The sequence below is a fragment of the Aulonocara sp. 'chitande type north' Nkhata Bay genome, linkage group LG7 (assembly GCF_057382095.1).
Source record: "Aulonocara sp. 'chitande type north' Nkhata Bay isolate Kocher_YH1m ecotype deep benthic linkage group LG7, A_spYH_male_GT1.1, whole genome shotgun sequence".
In the NCBI taxonomy this organism is placed as follows: domain Eukaryota; kingdom Metazoa; phylum Chordata; class Actinopteri; order Cichliformes; family Cichlidae; genus Aulonocara; species Aulonocara sp. 'chitande type north' Nkhata Bay.
The window spans coordinates 24,820,995-24,837,869 of record NC_141350.1 but is presented as its reverse complement, the minus strand read 5'-3'; the positions used below and the strand labels follow the sequence as shown (position 1 = coordinate 24,837,869).

General features: G+C 40.5%; 1 protein-coding gene across 2 annotated transcripts in view; it reads right to left on the bottom strand.

Moving 5' to 3' along the window:
* The window catches only part of met (MET proto-oncogene, receptor tyrosine kinase), a 70,443-nt gene that overhangs the window by 37,628 nt on the left and 15,940 nt on the right, over positions 1-16,875 (bottom strand). For both annotated transcript variants that reach the window (XM_086299580.1, XM_086299579.1), the window contains exons 3-5: positions 7,895-8,098; positions 487-615; positions 224-397 (exon numbers count right to left, since the gene is read on the bottom strand). In XM_086299580.1, the coding sequence (XP_086155706.1) occupies positions 224-397; positions 487-615; positions 7,895-8,098 (507 nt within the window). The remainder of the gene's footprint in view (positions 1-223; positions 398-486; positions 616-7,894; positions 8,099-16,875) is intronic.

The window sequence follows — 16,875 nt, the reverse complement described above, 5'->3', positions numbered from 1 at the left end:
AACACAGCATGGTGTGATTGTATGATACATGGTTAAGGAAACACAGTCAGGAGAAGTTACTTAAGTTTGCTTTTTATTTCAGAACCACTGAAGAACATATAGAAGAAACCTAAAAACTGAAATATCAATGAGCTTTAATAGCGCTCATTTTGGATGACCAAATCATGCCTGTGGCTAATGATGAACACGCAAAACATGCACAACCTTTGTGTACTGTGGTTACCTTGGTAATCTCAGGTGTGCAGTAGTCCTGGGTCCAGATGGAGGAGGTGCACTCGCTTGCTCTTGTACAGCGTCCATCACACCAGCCACATTCTGTCACTCTTGACGACAACAAACACGAAATGCATGTGGTCAGCTGACCACAGCCGGGGCCAATTAAAGGGACCTTAGTGATCTAGGTGGGCAGAATTCAGAACAAAAGAACTTAATATAAAAACAAACAAACAAAAAAGGCACAGGCGCATTCCATAATTAGTGGTTTACCTTGTTTCCTGTGGCCATCAGAATGGCTCCATCTGAATGGTCAGCATCGAGCAGTGCTACACTGGCGGTGACAGGTCTCGAGTCCAGGTGGATGTTGACATGGGGAGAGGCAAATCGGGAGAACAACACCTAAAAGAGGGAAACATTACTGCAGTTATCCTAAAGGGGTTTCAGTTCATACCGATGTCTGTCATATACTTACATGCCTGTGACAGAGTAAAAATATAAGTATGAATATTTTATAAAGACGTGCTAAAATAGTATGGGCATATTTGTTGGTACCAATAAAGCAACTATTAATCCTGGCATAATATTCACGTTTTAAACAAAGTTTAATTCAATTCAATTTTATCTTTATAGTACTAAATCGCAATAATAGTCACCTCAATGTGTTTTATACTGTAAGGCAAAGACTCTACAATAATAATCTAACAAAGTAACAAAGTATTTAATCTTAATTATCAACACAGGTGTCTTTGAGCTTTCCATCAGCCATTCAGCTTACTTTGGCTGTTGCTTAATCAGGTATCACTGTATGCAACATACTGAACATTAACCAGAGAAAGCAAAGGAGACAGCTGTCTGTGGATCTCCGACAGAAGATTATAGATATTAAAGGTTAAGACTATCTCCAGAGGTTTTGTGCTCCTGTGACCACGGTTGCCAATTTTCTTACAAAATATAAGCCAACCTTCCAGGATGTGTACAGAAGGAGAATTACAACCCGGGTTCATCAGAAGTGATAGTGTGGATGGTAGAAGAAGAGTAAAGAAAGCCATTCAAAATCTTGTCACTATCTGATCACCCCATCCTCTGCATGTTAAACAATAACGGGTTCCATGGAAGACGAACCAAGCGGGCTCCTCTACTGACGGAAAAATACAAAAAAGTGAAACTGCATGTTGACAAACCCCAAATTCCTTTGGACTGAGGTAAAAGTGGTGATTTTTTTTTCTATCAGCTTTAACAAAGGACACCTAGTGTACCTACTGTGAACATGGAGCGTCAGAAAGCTTAGCCCCAGGTTGTGGGTCCTAAAACAGGATAAGGACCCACAACAGAAAGCTAAAAGCACTCAAGAATGGCTGGAAAATAAACACTGGACTACTTAAATGGCCCTCCATGAGCCAGGATCTTAATCTTCTATTGAACATCCATGGGAACAGCTGAAAATATGCAGTGTGGAGACACTACACTGGGCAAGACACTTTACCCTACTGCCTACTGGAGTTGGCCAGAGGGGCCTCGCTTCTGTCAGTCTGCCCCAGGGCAGCTGTGGCTACAACTGTAGCTGCCTCCACCAGTGTGTGAATGTGAGAGTGAATGAATAGTGGTATTGTAAAGCGCTTTGGGTGCCTTGAAAAGCGCTATATAAATGCAATCCATTATTATTATTATTATTATTATTATCATTATGGCGTGTTTGCATTTCTTTAATTGTATCAAATATTTAACTGAATCAGAAATCAAAAATAAAGTCAGATATGTGTTAAATATGGAATAAACAACACGAGATGGCAGTTACAAGTCATTTCAGAGATGGTACCAACCAATTTGTTCACGTCTGTATAACGACAACATCATCATCACAGTCCCAACTCTGGTACTGCTTATATAAGCTGAAACTGACTGCAACATGTATCAGAAGAAGAAGCCACCCGGAGACGATTATCAAACAAAAATGTAGCCATTCAAAATGATCTAGTAACAAGAGTACTACTTTCTAAGAGAAGATAGAAACAGGACTTAAGCAGTTCTCTCTCTTTTTAAAAAAAACAAATGTACAACAATACATTGCGTTAGCACCCAACACACACCTCCCACCACTAGCCAACCCCCATTTTTTAAGCAATCAGCACTCAAGTCAGATCAGGACACCTGATAAGTAGGTGGAGGTGGAGTTATTTTCCTTTGTCACCTCTGTTTTTCATTATTGCTATATTTATTCATAACAGGGGAAACTTGGGAAACATTATATGAACAATAGCAACGCTGGAAGATTGACTTTTTATTGACATGAAGGAAAACGATCCAGAATGTGTCATCTTTCCTGAGGCAATTCTTCATTGGATTTTGGCTCACTTTAAAAGATCTATTGTGCAAAGCAGAGTTGACACACACACTCTATGTATACTCGAAATTTCCAAAACAGGAACTTCACATGTGTAACCAATGGCAATTATAATCTGTCTTAACCTAATATACCAATGGGAATGGACTCAATATAAATGTTATTAGCTAATTTCAGAAAATCTAAATGGCTGGACAATTATTTATAGCAGTTTGCAATATAATTACCAACACAACATGTGTTAAAATAAATGGAATGCCACATTTCCCCAATTGATTGTTTCGGTTGAAAAAAAAAAAAAAAAACCCAGCCCAACAAACACCATTATACATTTTGATATTTTCTCTAAGAGCTACGTGTCTGGAACATTATTTAGTAAACAAAACGGCCGAGTACCCGTTTCACTAAGCCTATGCAAAACACAATATCCACAAAAGAGTCTTAAATTAACTCCAAAGGTTTATCATTAACATGATTTATGTGTATTCAAACACTAACAATGACACAGTAATGAAACTATAGAAATCCGTGAATGGAGTGGGAAGTTTGCTTACAACAGCTGGACTCTGAAAAAACATGGTGTCCTCATACTGAAGCTGGCATTTTTTCATCTCCTGAAAAACTTTAGTGACCATTTGATCTAAATGTCTCAGATTTGTCTTTTAGCCACATTTTGATAGTCTGGCAGTACCAAGGCACTTTTTTCTACCCTTAACATTCCTCAGGGATTTTGGAGATTTGGCAGATTTGTCGGCAGCACATCCGAGAGACAAATCTTCTGTCCCAGCACATCCCAAAGGTATTCTTTTGGGTTGAGATCTGGTGACGGTAAAGACCACTGTGAGTACAGTGAACTCACTGCCATGTTAAAGTAACCAGTTTGACTAATGTTTGAGCTTTGTCACACAGAAGGAGCCCATCAGAATATCTACATACTTAGGTTGGCAGTGGGCTTTGAAAAATGCTCACTTAGTAATAAGGGGGCCAAAGTCTGCCGCCTTTATACCACCATGAATATCACCAATAACTGGCGATACAAGCAAGATGGATCCATGCTCTCATATTGTTTATGTCAAAACCTGACCCTATCAACCTGATAAGATAAGAGACTTATCAAACAAGGCAACATTTTTTCAGTCTTCTATTATTCATTTTGCTGAACCTGTGTCAACTGTATCCTCAGTTTTGTGTTCTTAGTTCTTAGTTGTTATTAATCTCTGCGTCTCTTCCACAGCATGTCTTTTGTCCCATTTTCCTCTCCTCGCCCCCAACTGCCCTTCGCTGAGGCTGGTTCTGCTGGAGATTTCTTCCTGTAAAAAGTGAGTTTTTCCTTCCCACTGTCGCCAAAACACATATAGGGGGGTCGTCTGATTGTTGGGGTTTTCTCTGTGTTATCGTAGCTTTACCTCACAATATAAAGCACCTTTAGGCAGCTGTTTGCCTGAATTGAAGTGAAATAAATGTAACGGGTTGCTGAAATGTGACTGGCTGATTAGATATGAACATACCATGTACCTAATAAAGTGGCCAGTCAGTGTATGACACCCTACTGCTGTGAATGCACAGTTTTCCAAACGTGGGAAGCCAGGGGATTTTACAGATCCTTCCAGTGCTTTCAGGTGCTGCGGCCATAACCTCCAAAAGGTGATGGATGGTTAGAATGAATGCTTTTGACACTTTTGACAATCAGTTAGCTTGATGCTTGCAATACAATTTACTGTACTTACATGCAATACATGACCACATGTCATCAAATATGAACAGAGCTTCAAGAAATGATCGAAAGCACATCAATTTTCCCCACACACGTGCACACGCACCCAACACCTGGAACACCATTCATCACTTGTGGTTATGCTGCAATTACAGACCTCGCAGCAAGCTGCACAGAACAGGGTCTCTAATAGGGTGTGCGGTTACACCAGTGCCATTAAACCTTTTAAATAATACACTCACCCACCTACACACATTTTTTTCCACATCAACTCTGCAACACTATTTATACTCAAAAAAGAGAGTTGTGGTATTGGAAACGCAACAAATCATGTCCAGCATATCTCCAACACACTGACAGGGCCCTGCAGGAACAAGGGCTGCGTTATAGCGGTCATTTCTGGTTCAGTACAAAAAAAGTTACACAATGCACTATTACACAGTTGCTTTGCATTTACACTGTTGATATCCAGACCTGGTTCAGTTGAAGCGCTCACACAGAAACACTGTTACCTCTATCAATCTGGACCTGACATGTAATGACTGGCTAACCATACTTTGTTGCCTCGTTTGAGTTTGGTAAGAGTCCCTCAATGAGAAGTTACTGCAAAACGAGAAAACAGAAACATGAATAAATCAGTAAATCTTCTGTCCGTTTGTGTGGGTCAGTGTCCCGTAAATCCCTACAGTTCTGTGCATTGTAAATTTTAAATGTGATTTTGTTGGTTGGCTGATACACGGCTTGCCCTCGCCCTCACCCTCAGAAATGTCTGGTTTTCCTGCATCATTCTTCCCACTGTTTGGGCCTCATGATCAACATTAGCTTTGTATCATTGAATATAATAGGTAGCTTTCCTCTGGGGACAAGGCCATACAAGAGGAATCTCTCTGGAGGGAATGGCGGCGTAAATTACAGCTTATTGTATTAAGCAGGCAGGGGGGAAATTTGGCCTATAAACACAGCTACTGTGTTATTCCCACAGTGGCCTAAGTGAAGTCGAGGGAAACACTTCCTGAGCCAGAATGGAGTCCATCGGGGTGAACAACACTCTTTCTTTCACTGCCTCTACCCTATGCTCCCTCTCACCTTGTCCATTGGGAACAACCAGGAAACTGAAATACATGAAAAGTTGACATATTCTTTCTACCGCACTAACAATGGAATGAACTGCTATAGCAAAGACGACCACCTCTCACAGCTTCTTGTCTTGTTGTTGCATAGCTTGGGCTGAGACTGACCAGGTGGCCAGAAGGTCATCAGTTCAAATGTACGCCTTCCCAGTTTAGGACTAGAAAAGCTAATGAGCCAATGAGCCAACAAAATTTTCATGGTAAACACAAAGTGGTTAGAATAGATAAACGGTGAAGTGGGACTACAGTGGTTTGGTTCCAGGTGGAGACACAACCTTTTGTGGTTTTGTTAGGAATAACATCTGAGATACCTGATTTTATGACCCCTTGTGACAAAGGAGCAACTGAAATAGCTTTGAAGTAGTTTGTGTCAAAATCAAGTGCATCTAAAATTCACAAGCAATGTTTGCACCCATACATTTCCCACCTTTGTGACTAGAAAACCAGAGTTTCCCTCGATGTTTTATAGGGAAGGTGCTTCTTCTGCTAAAAAATTGATTGATGGAAATTTTTAACCCACAGCAAGCAAGACTGTTGCACTCCACGGGTTAAAAGTAGGTAAAAGCATGAATGAGAGAAGATCAATCCAAAAAGCAAAAGGTTTACTCATCATTTTTTTATGATCTTACAATATCTTCCTAATGATTTTCACTAAGTTTTCTTTGTTCATTTGGATTTCATGCCTTGGAAATATCTTTTAACCACTATTCCTGATCAGCGTCTTTCCCTCCTGACTGTTGACTTTAATGTCCCTCTTTAGTCCGTTTTTAGAAAAAGATATTTGTACGCAATAACAAATGAAATGGCGAGCTTTGCAGTGCAATACAGCTGGTCTCCTCTTCAGACTTTTAGCTAAAACAATGAACCACATCCAATTCAGGCAGCCACAAAAACGCAAAAACAGAACTGAAGGAGGGGCTGGAGTGGTGGTGTTTGACGGTACAGAAACGCATAGCAACAGCTGCACGGGACGCTCAGGGAGTAGAAATGTGGCGTGTGAGAGAACGTGTCAGTGAAACTCGCCGTTCACCATCAACGTGTCGTTCGACTTGTAAACCCCCCTCACGCCCCACTACCATCGTCTCTACCCTTCCTCCATCCTGCGCTGCCTTTCCGTGCAGCTGTCAGCCCTTTTTTCCACATCTTTCTTGCTGTTCTTTTCCATGCGTCTTCTCATTCTTGTGTTTCAAAAACACGTGAGGTAATTTAGTGTTTACTTTATGCATTTCATTCCATTTGCCACAGTTTTTTGTTTTTATTATTTTTTACAGACACACCAATGCACCACTTGCTGCACTTGCTGTATTTTCAGCTGCAACCCTTGCATGCATAGTTTTATTGTCCAAGTAAATGACTTCAGCACCACAAGAAAACTGAAAGTAGCTGCAGATGGTGAGTCACAGTCCAAGATGCAGCTACACAGGCTTGTCATATTGACTTAATTAAACTGAAAGCCAAAATGTTATGTTTTACCTTGATAATCCGCCCTTGCATGACTCTAATTAGCTAAAGTACCTCTTACCGGCTAAATATTCATTTGAACTTCAGGTGCATTGGAATTAAATACTAAATGACTGCATGTGGTATTTATTAGTCTTAAATGTGATTCCTTTTAAACTTGTGTTTTTGTACTTTTCTATCAAGGCTTAAAGTTACGTTGTATGCATTGTGTATGCATTACCAGAGTAGCGACCTCTTTGAGGTGTGTAGCCACAAAAGTACTGTTAATTTTTTGTGTTTTTATTGCTGCTAGCTGTGCTTATAAGGTATGATTTTGAAAGTATATTTAACATAATTCTCTGAATTCTCAGAGAAAGTTTTAGCTTCTAGTTTGTTAGATCACAGTCTAGTATTAATTTATTGATATTTCATATTTTACTAATTTTCCGTAATATGTGTAACATGGAGATTGTGGAAACTACTTGCTAACCAGTGTAGCTAGCATTAGCTGATAGTTTAGCCCTGCTGTTCAAATATGGCCATTTCTGGCTTAAAAACATCTGGCTCTATAATTCAAATCACACATCCTTTAAGAAAATTAAATTAATAAACTGAGGACCTTGAAATTCTGCCTTTCTTTTATAAAGTCATCCAATAACATCCTTAAAAAGAATGACCAGAGGCGTGGAATCTACTGCTGGTCTGAGCACTAATAGCCTAAATAGGGACGGTATTTGCTCAGATGACTAGTTAGAACATAGAGTTCTTTGAAAGCTCACTGAGCATAGTTCAAAGGTAAGCAAACTGTGAAAAACTGGAAGATTCTGGAGCTTGCTGATAGTTTCCCCTAACTTGCTTCTAGTTAAGACACCTGGACTTGTTTTCTCTACTGTGTCTCCTGCAGGACACTTTCACCCGACATCGATCAACATCCTGGCACATTTACATGAACAGTGAGATAGGGAAACTGCTTTAAGATTATAAATGCAGGCCTGTAGAATACATTGCATGCATTTGACAGGCAAATTAAGACACTGACGGTGACTTGTTTACCTGTATTTGACGTCCATCAGCAGTTCCTAGGTATACCACAGCACGACCGTGGACTGGCACCACAGTAATTGAGGTCACCAAGGTGTTTGTCAAGTCTTTGTGCCAGTATTCTAACCTCTCGTATAACTGGGTCACCTGTAGGCGATATGTGCTCTCTTTTCCTTCGTGGATTCCTTCATGGGGGTCGCAGTCATCTGATGAAGTCTGCAAAGAAACCACAGGAGTCAGTGGGAGAAAATTTCCTCTAGCGTGCCACAATAATAATAATATACATGGACATAATAGTGGAGAAAGTACTTTTTGCTGTGGTTAGAGACATGATACTGATAGGATATATGATGTAGCCAAGAAATGTCAAATACCAGTGTGGTCATGTTCAACAATGAAAAACATCCGATATGGAACATATAATTAAAATCAGTAAACTTGGATAAGAATGAAAAATATGGCATAACCATAAAAATCTGATTACCAGAAAAATAAAACAATATACTTTTAAGCGAGATCTGATCTCTTTGTCCAAACAGATTCTAAAAAACGACTTGTTATATAATATCATGTTGAGCTATCTTATTTCATTTCTGTTCAGTTGGGGGAGGGTCAGGAGCCAAAACCTCCTAAGCCCACTCTTAGCTACTCTTTCATCAAACCGAGCTCGTAATGGAGGTCTCAGTGTGATAGTACCTCTAGGGCAAGTACATGCTTTGTTGAACAGAGGTTTGAGGACTGGAAGATTTCATGGGAAACAGCGAGGAGATATTCATGCTGTTTTTCATTCCATGTGCAGTTTTTTCTCCCTCCAACTGGGAAACCCCACTTTTTCTCGCTTTCTCCACCCTCCTCCTGTTTTTCTTTGTCCTCGTGAGTTTAGAACCAAAATCTGTTACTCTCTTAGTTTGCAAATGCTGCTGGGTTGTTCACATTGTTGTGTCTGGAGCCTCTGGAGCATACAGTGAAAGCACAGACTGAAGCCAGAGTTGGATTCAGGGTCTTTTCTCTTTCAATAACCACCCCCCTCCTCTTACTGCCCAGCGCTGCTCTCACTGTTCGGACTCTTGTGTTTAGTCATGGCCTTCTGTCCTAGCCTCGGGTTTCATTAATTATTAATGACCCAGAGAGTGGCGGGCCTCTTGTGGCTCTTAAGGTCCTTGACCTGGCTGCTTGACCAGACCTCCACTTTCTGTTGTCTTCTCAACTTCAGTGGTTGACAACCTTTTCTTTGTAGTCACAAAAATGGGCAGGCCGTACAAGCAGAATGATTGCTGAAACTTGTAGACAGTCTCAGTGCCTCGGTGTGTACAGCCCTAACAGTTAACGTCTACCACTTAATGCCACACAGAAATGTTCATGACTTTGGTAGTGACCATTTATTGTGCACAAAAGGGCAAAAATTTAATTGGCTGCCTCCAAAACTGCTAATCACTTACAGGCTCATTATCCTTTTCTGGTTCTATCTAAAGTAAGCTTGGGTTGTTATTTGCGGTGTGTGTGAAATATGCTGCATCATTTGTTTAGTGTCAAGCTTTGAAACTCGGGAGAACAATGGTGAAGTAATAAATCTGAAGGTTTTTTGTTCAATTTCAGTGATGTTACTTAAACAGAGATAAACAGGACCTCACGGAGAGGAAGGCAAGGAAAGCAGAAAAACCTGGCTGACTTACAAGCATGCTGCAACAAACCTTGGTTAAATTAAATATCCTCAAGGCCAGTGGTTGCAATTACAGAGACAATGGCTAAGTCAAAACCAGCAAAAATGTGGAGGAAATTTAAAGCTGGCAGAAAGATTGGCTGTTTTTTTTTTTGTTAAGTCCACAGCTGGCAGGTGATGAAGCCAGCTGATATGGATGGAATTGCGAGGCTTTAAAGAGGAACATTTTTTCAGAAATGACACTTTGCGACTGAAATTGATTTAGACTTGGATAAGTACATGGACACGTAGGACAGTAGACACACAGGACAGTGTAAGGGCTGAGGCAAGAGAAACACCTCTTCTTCAAACAAGACACAAACCTGTTTTTTATCTGTTGATGTGTATGTGTAAGAACACCTTCACAAAGTCTACCCTTCTCATACATTTGATCACAACTCCAAGCAGAACATCAATATCACTGAGCACATATGAATCGGCGAAAACTCTACCGACTTTCCTAAAACTACAGCAGATGGAGATGTCACGATCACTACAGAGATTACACCCTGCAGCTCAAAAAACAGGCCCCAGGCTGATTCTTTTCAGAGCAAACAAACAGGACTTTAGGTGTTTGTTGAAGTGGAATAGGACGTTGGGTGATAGAGCAGAAAGGGTCTGGGAGGCATCCCTGTGCTAAATTATTTTGAAAGATCAAAGCAATGAAATTGGACAGTCGAAAAGACTGTTTTGACAAGCTTCGTTTGAAGCACCGCTGCTGTTATCCTTGGCTGTTTCTTGGCACAGAGACAGAGAGTTTGCCACAGAGTCAAACAGGTTCTGCAAGAGGGTGACGTTTCCCTTAAAGTCTGATAGAGACTTAAATTAAATATTTTTATTCAGTAACTGCCAGTTAGAAGAAGTGCAATTTCAACAACTGACAGTCAAAAAAAAAAGAGGAACCTCAGAGGAACTCTGCAAAGAGCACCTCACTATTTCCACAATCAAACGTCAGTATTAATAAAAGTGTTATTAATCAATGACCTTAGTAATTCTAAGTTCAAACCAACATTTTCACATTTTTCTTACATTCATCTTTTAGAAGATTTATGGTGTTGGCAAGATGTTCTACATCTTTCAAGCCATTTTGTGAACATGTCTTCCAGTCGTGTAACAGGCACCACGGGGCACATACATGAGATACTGTACACCTTTTGCTCTGTACTTAACCAGCAGTTATTGTCCCCAAAACAACGGTCCTGCGATAGGGTTTCGGCGTTGTGGAGCTCCCAAAAGCCTGGGGCACTGCTCAGGAGAGTCAAGAGAGGGGTGAAAGGTGATCCACATAGGCTTCAATGTCACTTTCATATTCTCGCTGTTGCTCCTGGGTCCAGTGTGAAGAGATACACTAATACCTGAATTATAAAGCATGGACTGGGTTACAGCCAGCAGAGGCTTTCGGTATGACAGTGTGTTCAGTGCCAATCCAGGGGAAAATGATTAAAAAAAGGTTAAAGGCACTTTTGCTAATATAAAAAAATGTAACGGTTGTTGTGGGGGTATAACACTGTGTTAGCAAACTTGCACTCATGAAATTCAGGAGGTCTGTGTCACTGCTGGCCTCTCAGCTGGCACTCTCCCTCAAATAACCTTTGACCTCTTGATCGCGTGTGCGATTGCACACTCCAGACAGCAGGGAGGTTTGGCTGTCGTTGGGGTGTGTGTGAATGCAGTTTTTCGAGAAATAGAAAGCAAATGCAATGTGCGCACGTATGGGCCCAGAATGTCTGTGTACACGTGTGTGTATGTTTGCAGCAGGGTATTGTTGCACTTATGTTGGGACACACATTACTGTACCCCACCTGGAGTCAGTATGCACGATACTCTGCAACCTGATCTCAACAGCTGTAACAACCATGATGTATATGTGTGTGTGTGTGTGTGTGTGTGTGTGTGTGTGTGTGTGTGTGTGTGTGTGTGTGTGTGTGTGTGTGTGTGTTTAAAATGCACAGGTGGCTGGTACCAATATACAGTCTGAAAGTGTGTGTTGTAGAGAAAAACATCTGCACACATAAACAGGTCCAACAGAAGACAGGGAGAATAATATGTGACGATTGTAGTGAAATGTGACCACGTCTTCTAAAAATGTGAGGCATATGTGTATTTGTCAATAACCAAATACTTAAACCACACAAGTATGGCATATTTGAGTTTTATTAATCTGAACAACCACTGCATATTTGTAGAGCTTGTGGTTATGTAGTACTCAGAATTCTTGAGCTTCCCCCATGTGCTTTGAATCAGTGTTAAACAAAAAAAAAAAAAAAACATTGTTATTGTTTAATTATATATGGATAACCAAATAAAACAAACAGCAATACATTTTTCAATCAACTTCAAAATCAATTACACTGAGTTAGGAAGATGTCAATAAGCACTTATTCTAAACTTACCATCTTGCAGTTGTGCCATACATGCTATAAAAGTTTAATTTTAGTTTAACAGCTGTTGCTAATTGTTATATTTTTGCAGAATTTCAATGGATAGTAAGATCAATTTGAATCTCAACTCAATGCTTTTCTAATTATTAACTTGTCTAAACACGTTGAAGAAGAATAACTTTGCCTCAGCAAACTTCCCAAACCATTTTAGTCACTTTTGTCACTTGAAACAATTACTAAAGTTGTTAATGATACTCTAATTCCTTCTCTGTGTATGGAGTATCTCTGCCCCCTGTTCTTCTTATATTTCTTTATATATTACTATACTAGTAATACTTTAATACTTTACTGTGTCTTTCAGCACAGTCTCAAGAGCATGGAGGAGATTCCAGGAGACAGATAGTTACTGTAGTGGAGCTGGACAGGGCTATAGAAGGTCCTTAACCCATCAGTAGGATTGATGTTTTGTGCAAGGAGGAATAGGATGAGCAGAGCCCAACAAAATGACCTCCCGCTGGCCACTGGTGTGACTGAAGATACTTCATGAGGGTGGTCTGAGGGCCCGACGTCCTCTAGTGGGCTCTGTGCTCACTGTGGAGCCCGAGTGGCTTTTGCAACAGAATGCCAGAATTGGCAGGTCAACTACTCTTGCCCTGTGCTTCGCTAATGAAAGCAGGCTAGCCCTGAGCACATGTGATAGATGTTAAAGCGTCTTTACGGCGCCCTTAAAATCGTTCACCATGACTGGTGATGGGTAAGTGATAGTCTGGGTCGTCTTCAGCCGAGGACCCAGGCTATCACTGGGCCTTTTTCATGTAGAGGCACACAGACCTCTACAGGCTGGAAAACAGCCATTAGGTATTGGGATGAAATCCTTGGACCCATTGTAAGACCCTACATTGGAGCAGTGCGTCCTGGGTGCCTCCAGGTGTACAACAGTGATTGATGTGCGCAAGTATGCAGGCAGTTCCTGGAGGATGAAGGAAGTGACACCACTGATTGGCCCCCCGAGCTCCCCCGACCTAAATTCAACAGAACACCTCTGGGACATTAAGTTTTGATCCATCCAACACCACCAGGTTGCACTTCAGACCATCCTGGAGCGCAGTGATGCCATGGTCCAGATGTGAGAGGTAATCCTAAGGACAACATCTGGTGTCTCATTAGGAGCATCCCCTGATGTTGTCAGGCATGCATACAAGCACTTGGGGGTCCATAAAAACTACTGAGTACCATTTGAGTAGCTGGAATAAAATCACTTTGATTTTCAGTGTATCTATGAATTCAGCCCTCTGTAGGTTGATCATTTTCATTTAAAACAATGTCAAATAATTTTTGTTCCTAACACATTCCAAAATCCATATGATACAGACATCAAGCATGGGTTTTCCCCTATTAAGAACCTATTAAGTGTTGCTTTCATTTTTTTGAGCAGTATATCAGACAACTATTCGATTTCTACAGATACAAGGATGACACTCAGTTGTATGCAGCTGTAAAAGCAGATCACCATTGTCAGGATATTAAACACGTGGCTCGCATTCCTGCTGTAAAAAGTACATTTGCAATAATTACTTGGCAACAGAAAAATTGCCAACTGGACCAATTTGACCAGCTCTGATTAACTGGGTGAGTGAAGATTCACACGTGAGTCATGTCTGGTGTCACTTCAAAATTGAACTAAGTCAGCAGGCTGTGCACTGCTGGAGAACTCATTTAACCAAAAAAATTTAAGTTGCCCGAGAGTTAGCTGACAACTCCACACAGAGGAAAACGACAGTGTGGTAAGTGACAATGAGGTAATGTATTGTTTTTACACTATTCTAACTCACTATATATAGTACAAAATTACATTTCATGAACGCATTTCAGAGGCCATGCCACGCTCAGTTCATGACAATTTTTGATCCTTTGATGCGAAAGTCACTCTTATAATGAAGAAAGGGGAAAGATGGCTTGATTGTTGTCTTTATTTATCTAATATGCCAAACAAATCACCTCCTGTCCTGACTAAACTAAAAATTCTCACACAACACAGGCAGGAGGATATCATTTTCTCTGCTCAGCCAAGATAATGAAAACAAATCTTATTGTTTCATGGAAATGCTGAAAGTGTTTGTAAGCTACTCTTCCTCTACTATTCTCCATTAGCTGTCCCTGAGCTAAATGTTGCTCCTCATCCCCCTTTAATTCTTCTGTCCACTAACTGCCTTCCTCTCTTTTTTCTGTTTCCTTTAGTTCCCTCCACACACACAGATTCAGTTCATTCTAAATAATCTGCTGGTGTGTGTGTGTGTGTGTGTGTGTGTGTGTGTGTGTGTGTGTGTGTGTGTGTGTGTGTGTGTGTGTGTGTGTGTGTGTGTGTGTGTGTGTGTGTATGGTTGTGTGTGTTTTCTCCAACAAAGGAACAATGCAGCTTCCAGTCTCTCAGCCCTAGTAAATCACCTTAACTGTCTGAAACCTGGCCGGATGAATAATTATCCTGTCTCCTCTCCCTCCAGTCAAAGACTAAAATATAATCTCAGAAAACACGGCGAGGGATGATTTTTCACCTCTGTGAGACAGAGCAACTTCTTCTCCAGCATGAATCAACATATTTCTCTCCTCTTCTTCTTGGGGATTTGCACAATTCAAAATAAGGAGCAGGATGATGGACTGCTGAGTTTGAAGACTGGGAGCCAAAAGATACTTTTTCTTCTCACTGACAATGTCTTTGATTCCACCTCTCCCGAAAGGCAATGGCACATTCTTCAGATGAGCTTTCCAGAGTTGACCTTCAAATATACGTTTTGGTCAGACTGACACAGTAGCTTCAATTACAGTAAAAAAAGGGAGATTAAAAGGGAAGCAGAGGGATCGACTTCTTAATACATTCTTGAATTCACACATACAGAAGGAGGAGGTTTTGCAATTGCTGTACGAGACCAATTTCTATAGTATTTCAGTAACAGATGGGTCGTTTTTCCCCATGCGTGACTGATATTAGGTATTGTTCCATACAGCTCTTGTCCTAGGTGTTTCATAAAAGCTTTGGATATTGGAGATACTTAACACCATATAAACTTAGGCTTTTCATGCTTGGTTTGCATTTTGTGCATGAAACATCATGTCAAACACTAACTAGACTAATCCTTTACCCTTTGACTTTTATTTGTTAAGTACTACTACAGTTTTATTGGTAGCTTATTATTCACTGCCAAAACTCCTATTCATTCAAATGGTCCACCCCCATGTTCAGAGGCTCTGGTCTCATCAGTGAGGTCTACCCCACAGTTTGTAAAGCAATGCTTTAACTAGAATCCCTGCCCACATGTCACTTTGTACTAGGGCTGCCACAAACGATTATTTTGACAGTCGACTAGTCACCGATTATTTCTGCGATTAGTCGACTAATCAGATCATGCATCCATTGGACGTAAAACATACAGCTTACTGCACCAGCATGCATCTATATAACTATCATTAGCTTACAGCTTGAAGTGTTTAAGGTATGTGCTAACTAAAAATAAAGACAAGATGATAGTTTATTAAATTTTAATGACATTTGCAGATTGTTTCGGTGGAGTTTAATAAACTCCTTGCTATCTAAAATATAACAGGACACCGGAGTAGATTCTCGAGCATCTCACACTTCTGATAATCAGTTGTCAGCTGTGTAAAAACTATAACTTTATTTCTCAGCCAAACCGATTTACTCAGGAACAAATAAAATACTAAAAAAGCCAAATAATATCATTTTTAAGTTATCTAAGTGACTTATATTACATGTTTAACCTGAGTAGCGAAAGACAGCGGTGGGTTTGAAAACAATTTTCCTGGAGTCCGGTGTTCTCACGGGCTCTATTGAGCCTTGAACCCCGGCTAGCTAACGAGCTAGTGGGTAACAGACGTCTCCGAAAACGCTGGAGCGCTTTTGAAAATATGTGGTGTCCTGATAAACTGAGCAGATATTTGAGGTTTACACAACTACATTCTCGCCTGAAAATATGTTAAACTTTATTTTGTGACCCAAAAAGAATAATAAGAGTAATATTAAAACTAACTAGCTGCTGCCATTGTTGGAAACTGCGCTGGTCCGCGCTATGAATTCTGGGACAGAGCTTCTTCTTCGGGGTTTAACGGCAGCTGGCATCCTTGTACATGCAGTGCTGCCATCTTCTGTTTCAGTCCGTTATCACACTCTTAAATACTACTACTTATTCCTGCGTCTTTTGGGATCTTACAAACCTTCAAACGACGCGTCGACTATTAAATTAGTCGACTAATCACGATTTTAATAGTCAACGTAATCGTGATTAGTCGACTAATCGTGGAAGCCCTACTTTGTACTTGACAGTTGGTCGCTAGGGGACATTTCAGGCTCCAGTTGCACAGGTAATCCTCTTCCATTTACACCACCGTGTCATATGCTAGTCAGCAGGAATCACTAACCTCAAAGTTTAGATTCATTAAATGTGATTATCCCCCACTAGCCAACAGTTACGCCCCCTGTAACTGCTACAGTATCTCAGTGATTTTCACTGGCGTTACCTGGTCTTTGATAGCCACAGTATGATAGTCTCTTCCTTTGTGAATGTCCCTAGCACCCTAGCACACTATACTAGTGTCCCATCTTGGCTGTGAGGAGATTTCACAAGTAAAGTTCCCTTGAGGAGAATAGTTACAAAATAGACATTTTTCACAGATAATGTAACTTTTTTTCAGATGGTGTAACCACTAGAATCAAAACTGAGACACATATCTCAAAACCAAGAGAAATAAACTGAAACCATCAGAAAGTCTGGGTGCCTTTGCAGAAAATATGTATTTGTTAACCTTTGTCTAAATGCACTCATCATTTTATATAGCCCCCAAAGAAAATAGGGCAAGAAGTATAATGTGGGTGCATATAGATGTGAACAACTCCAAACACC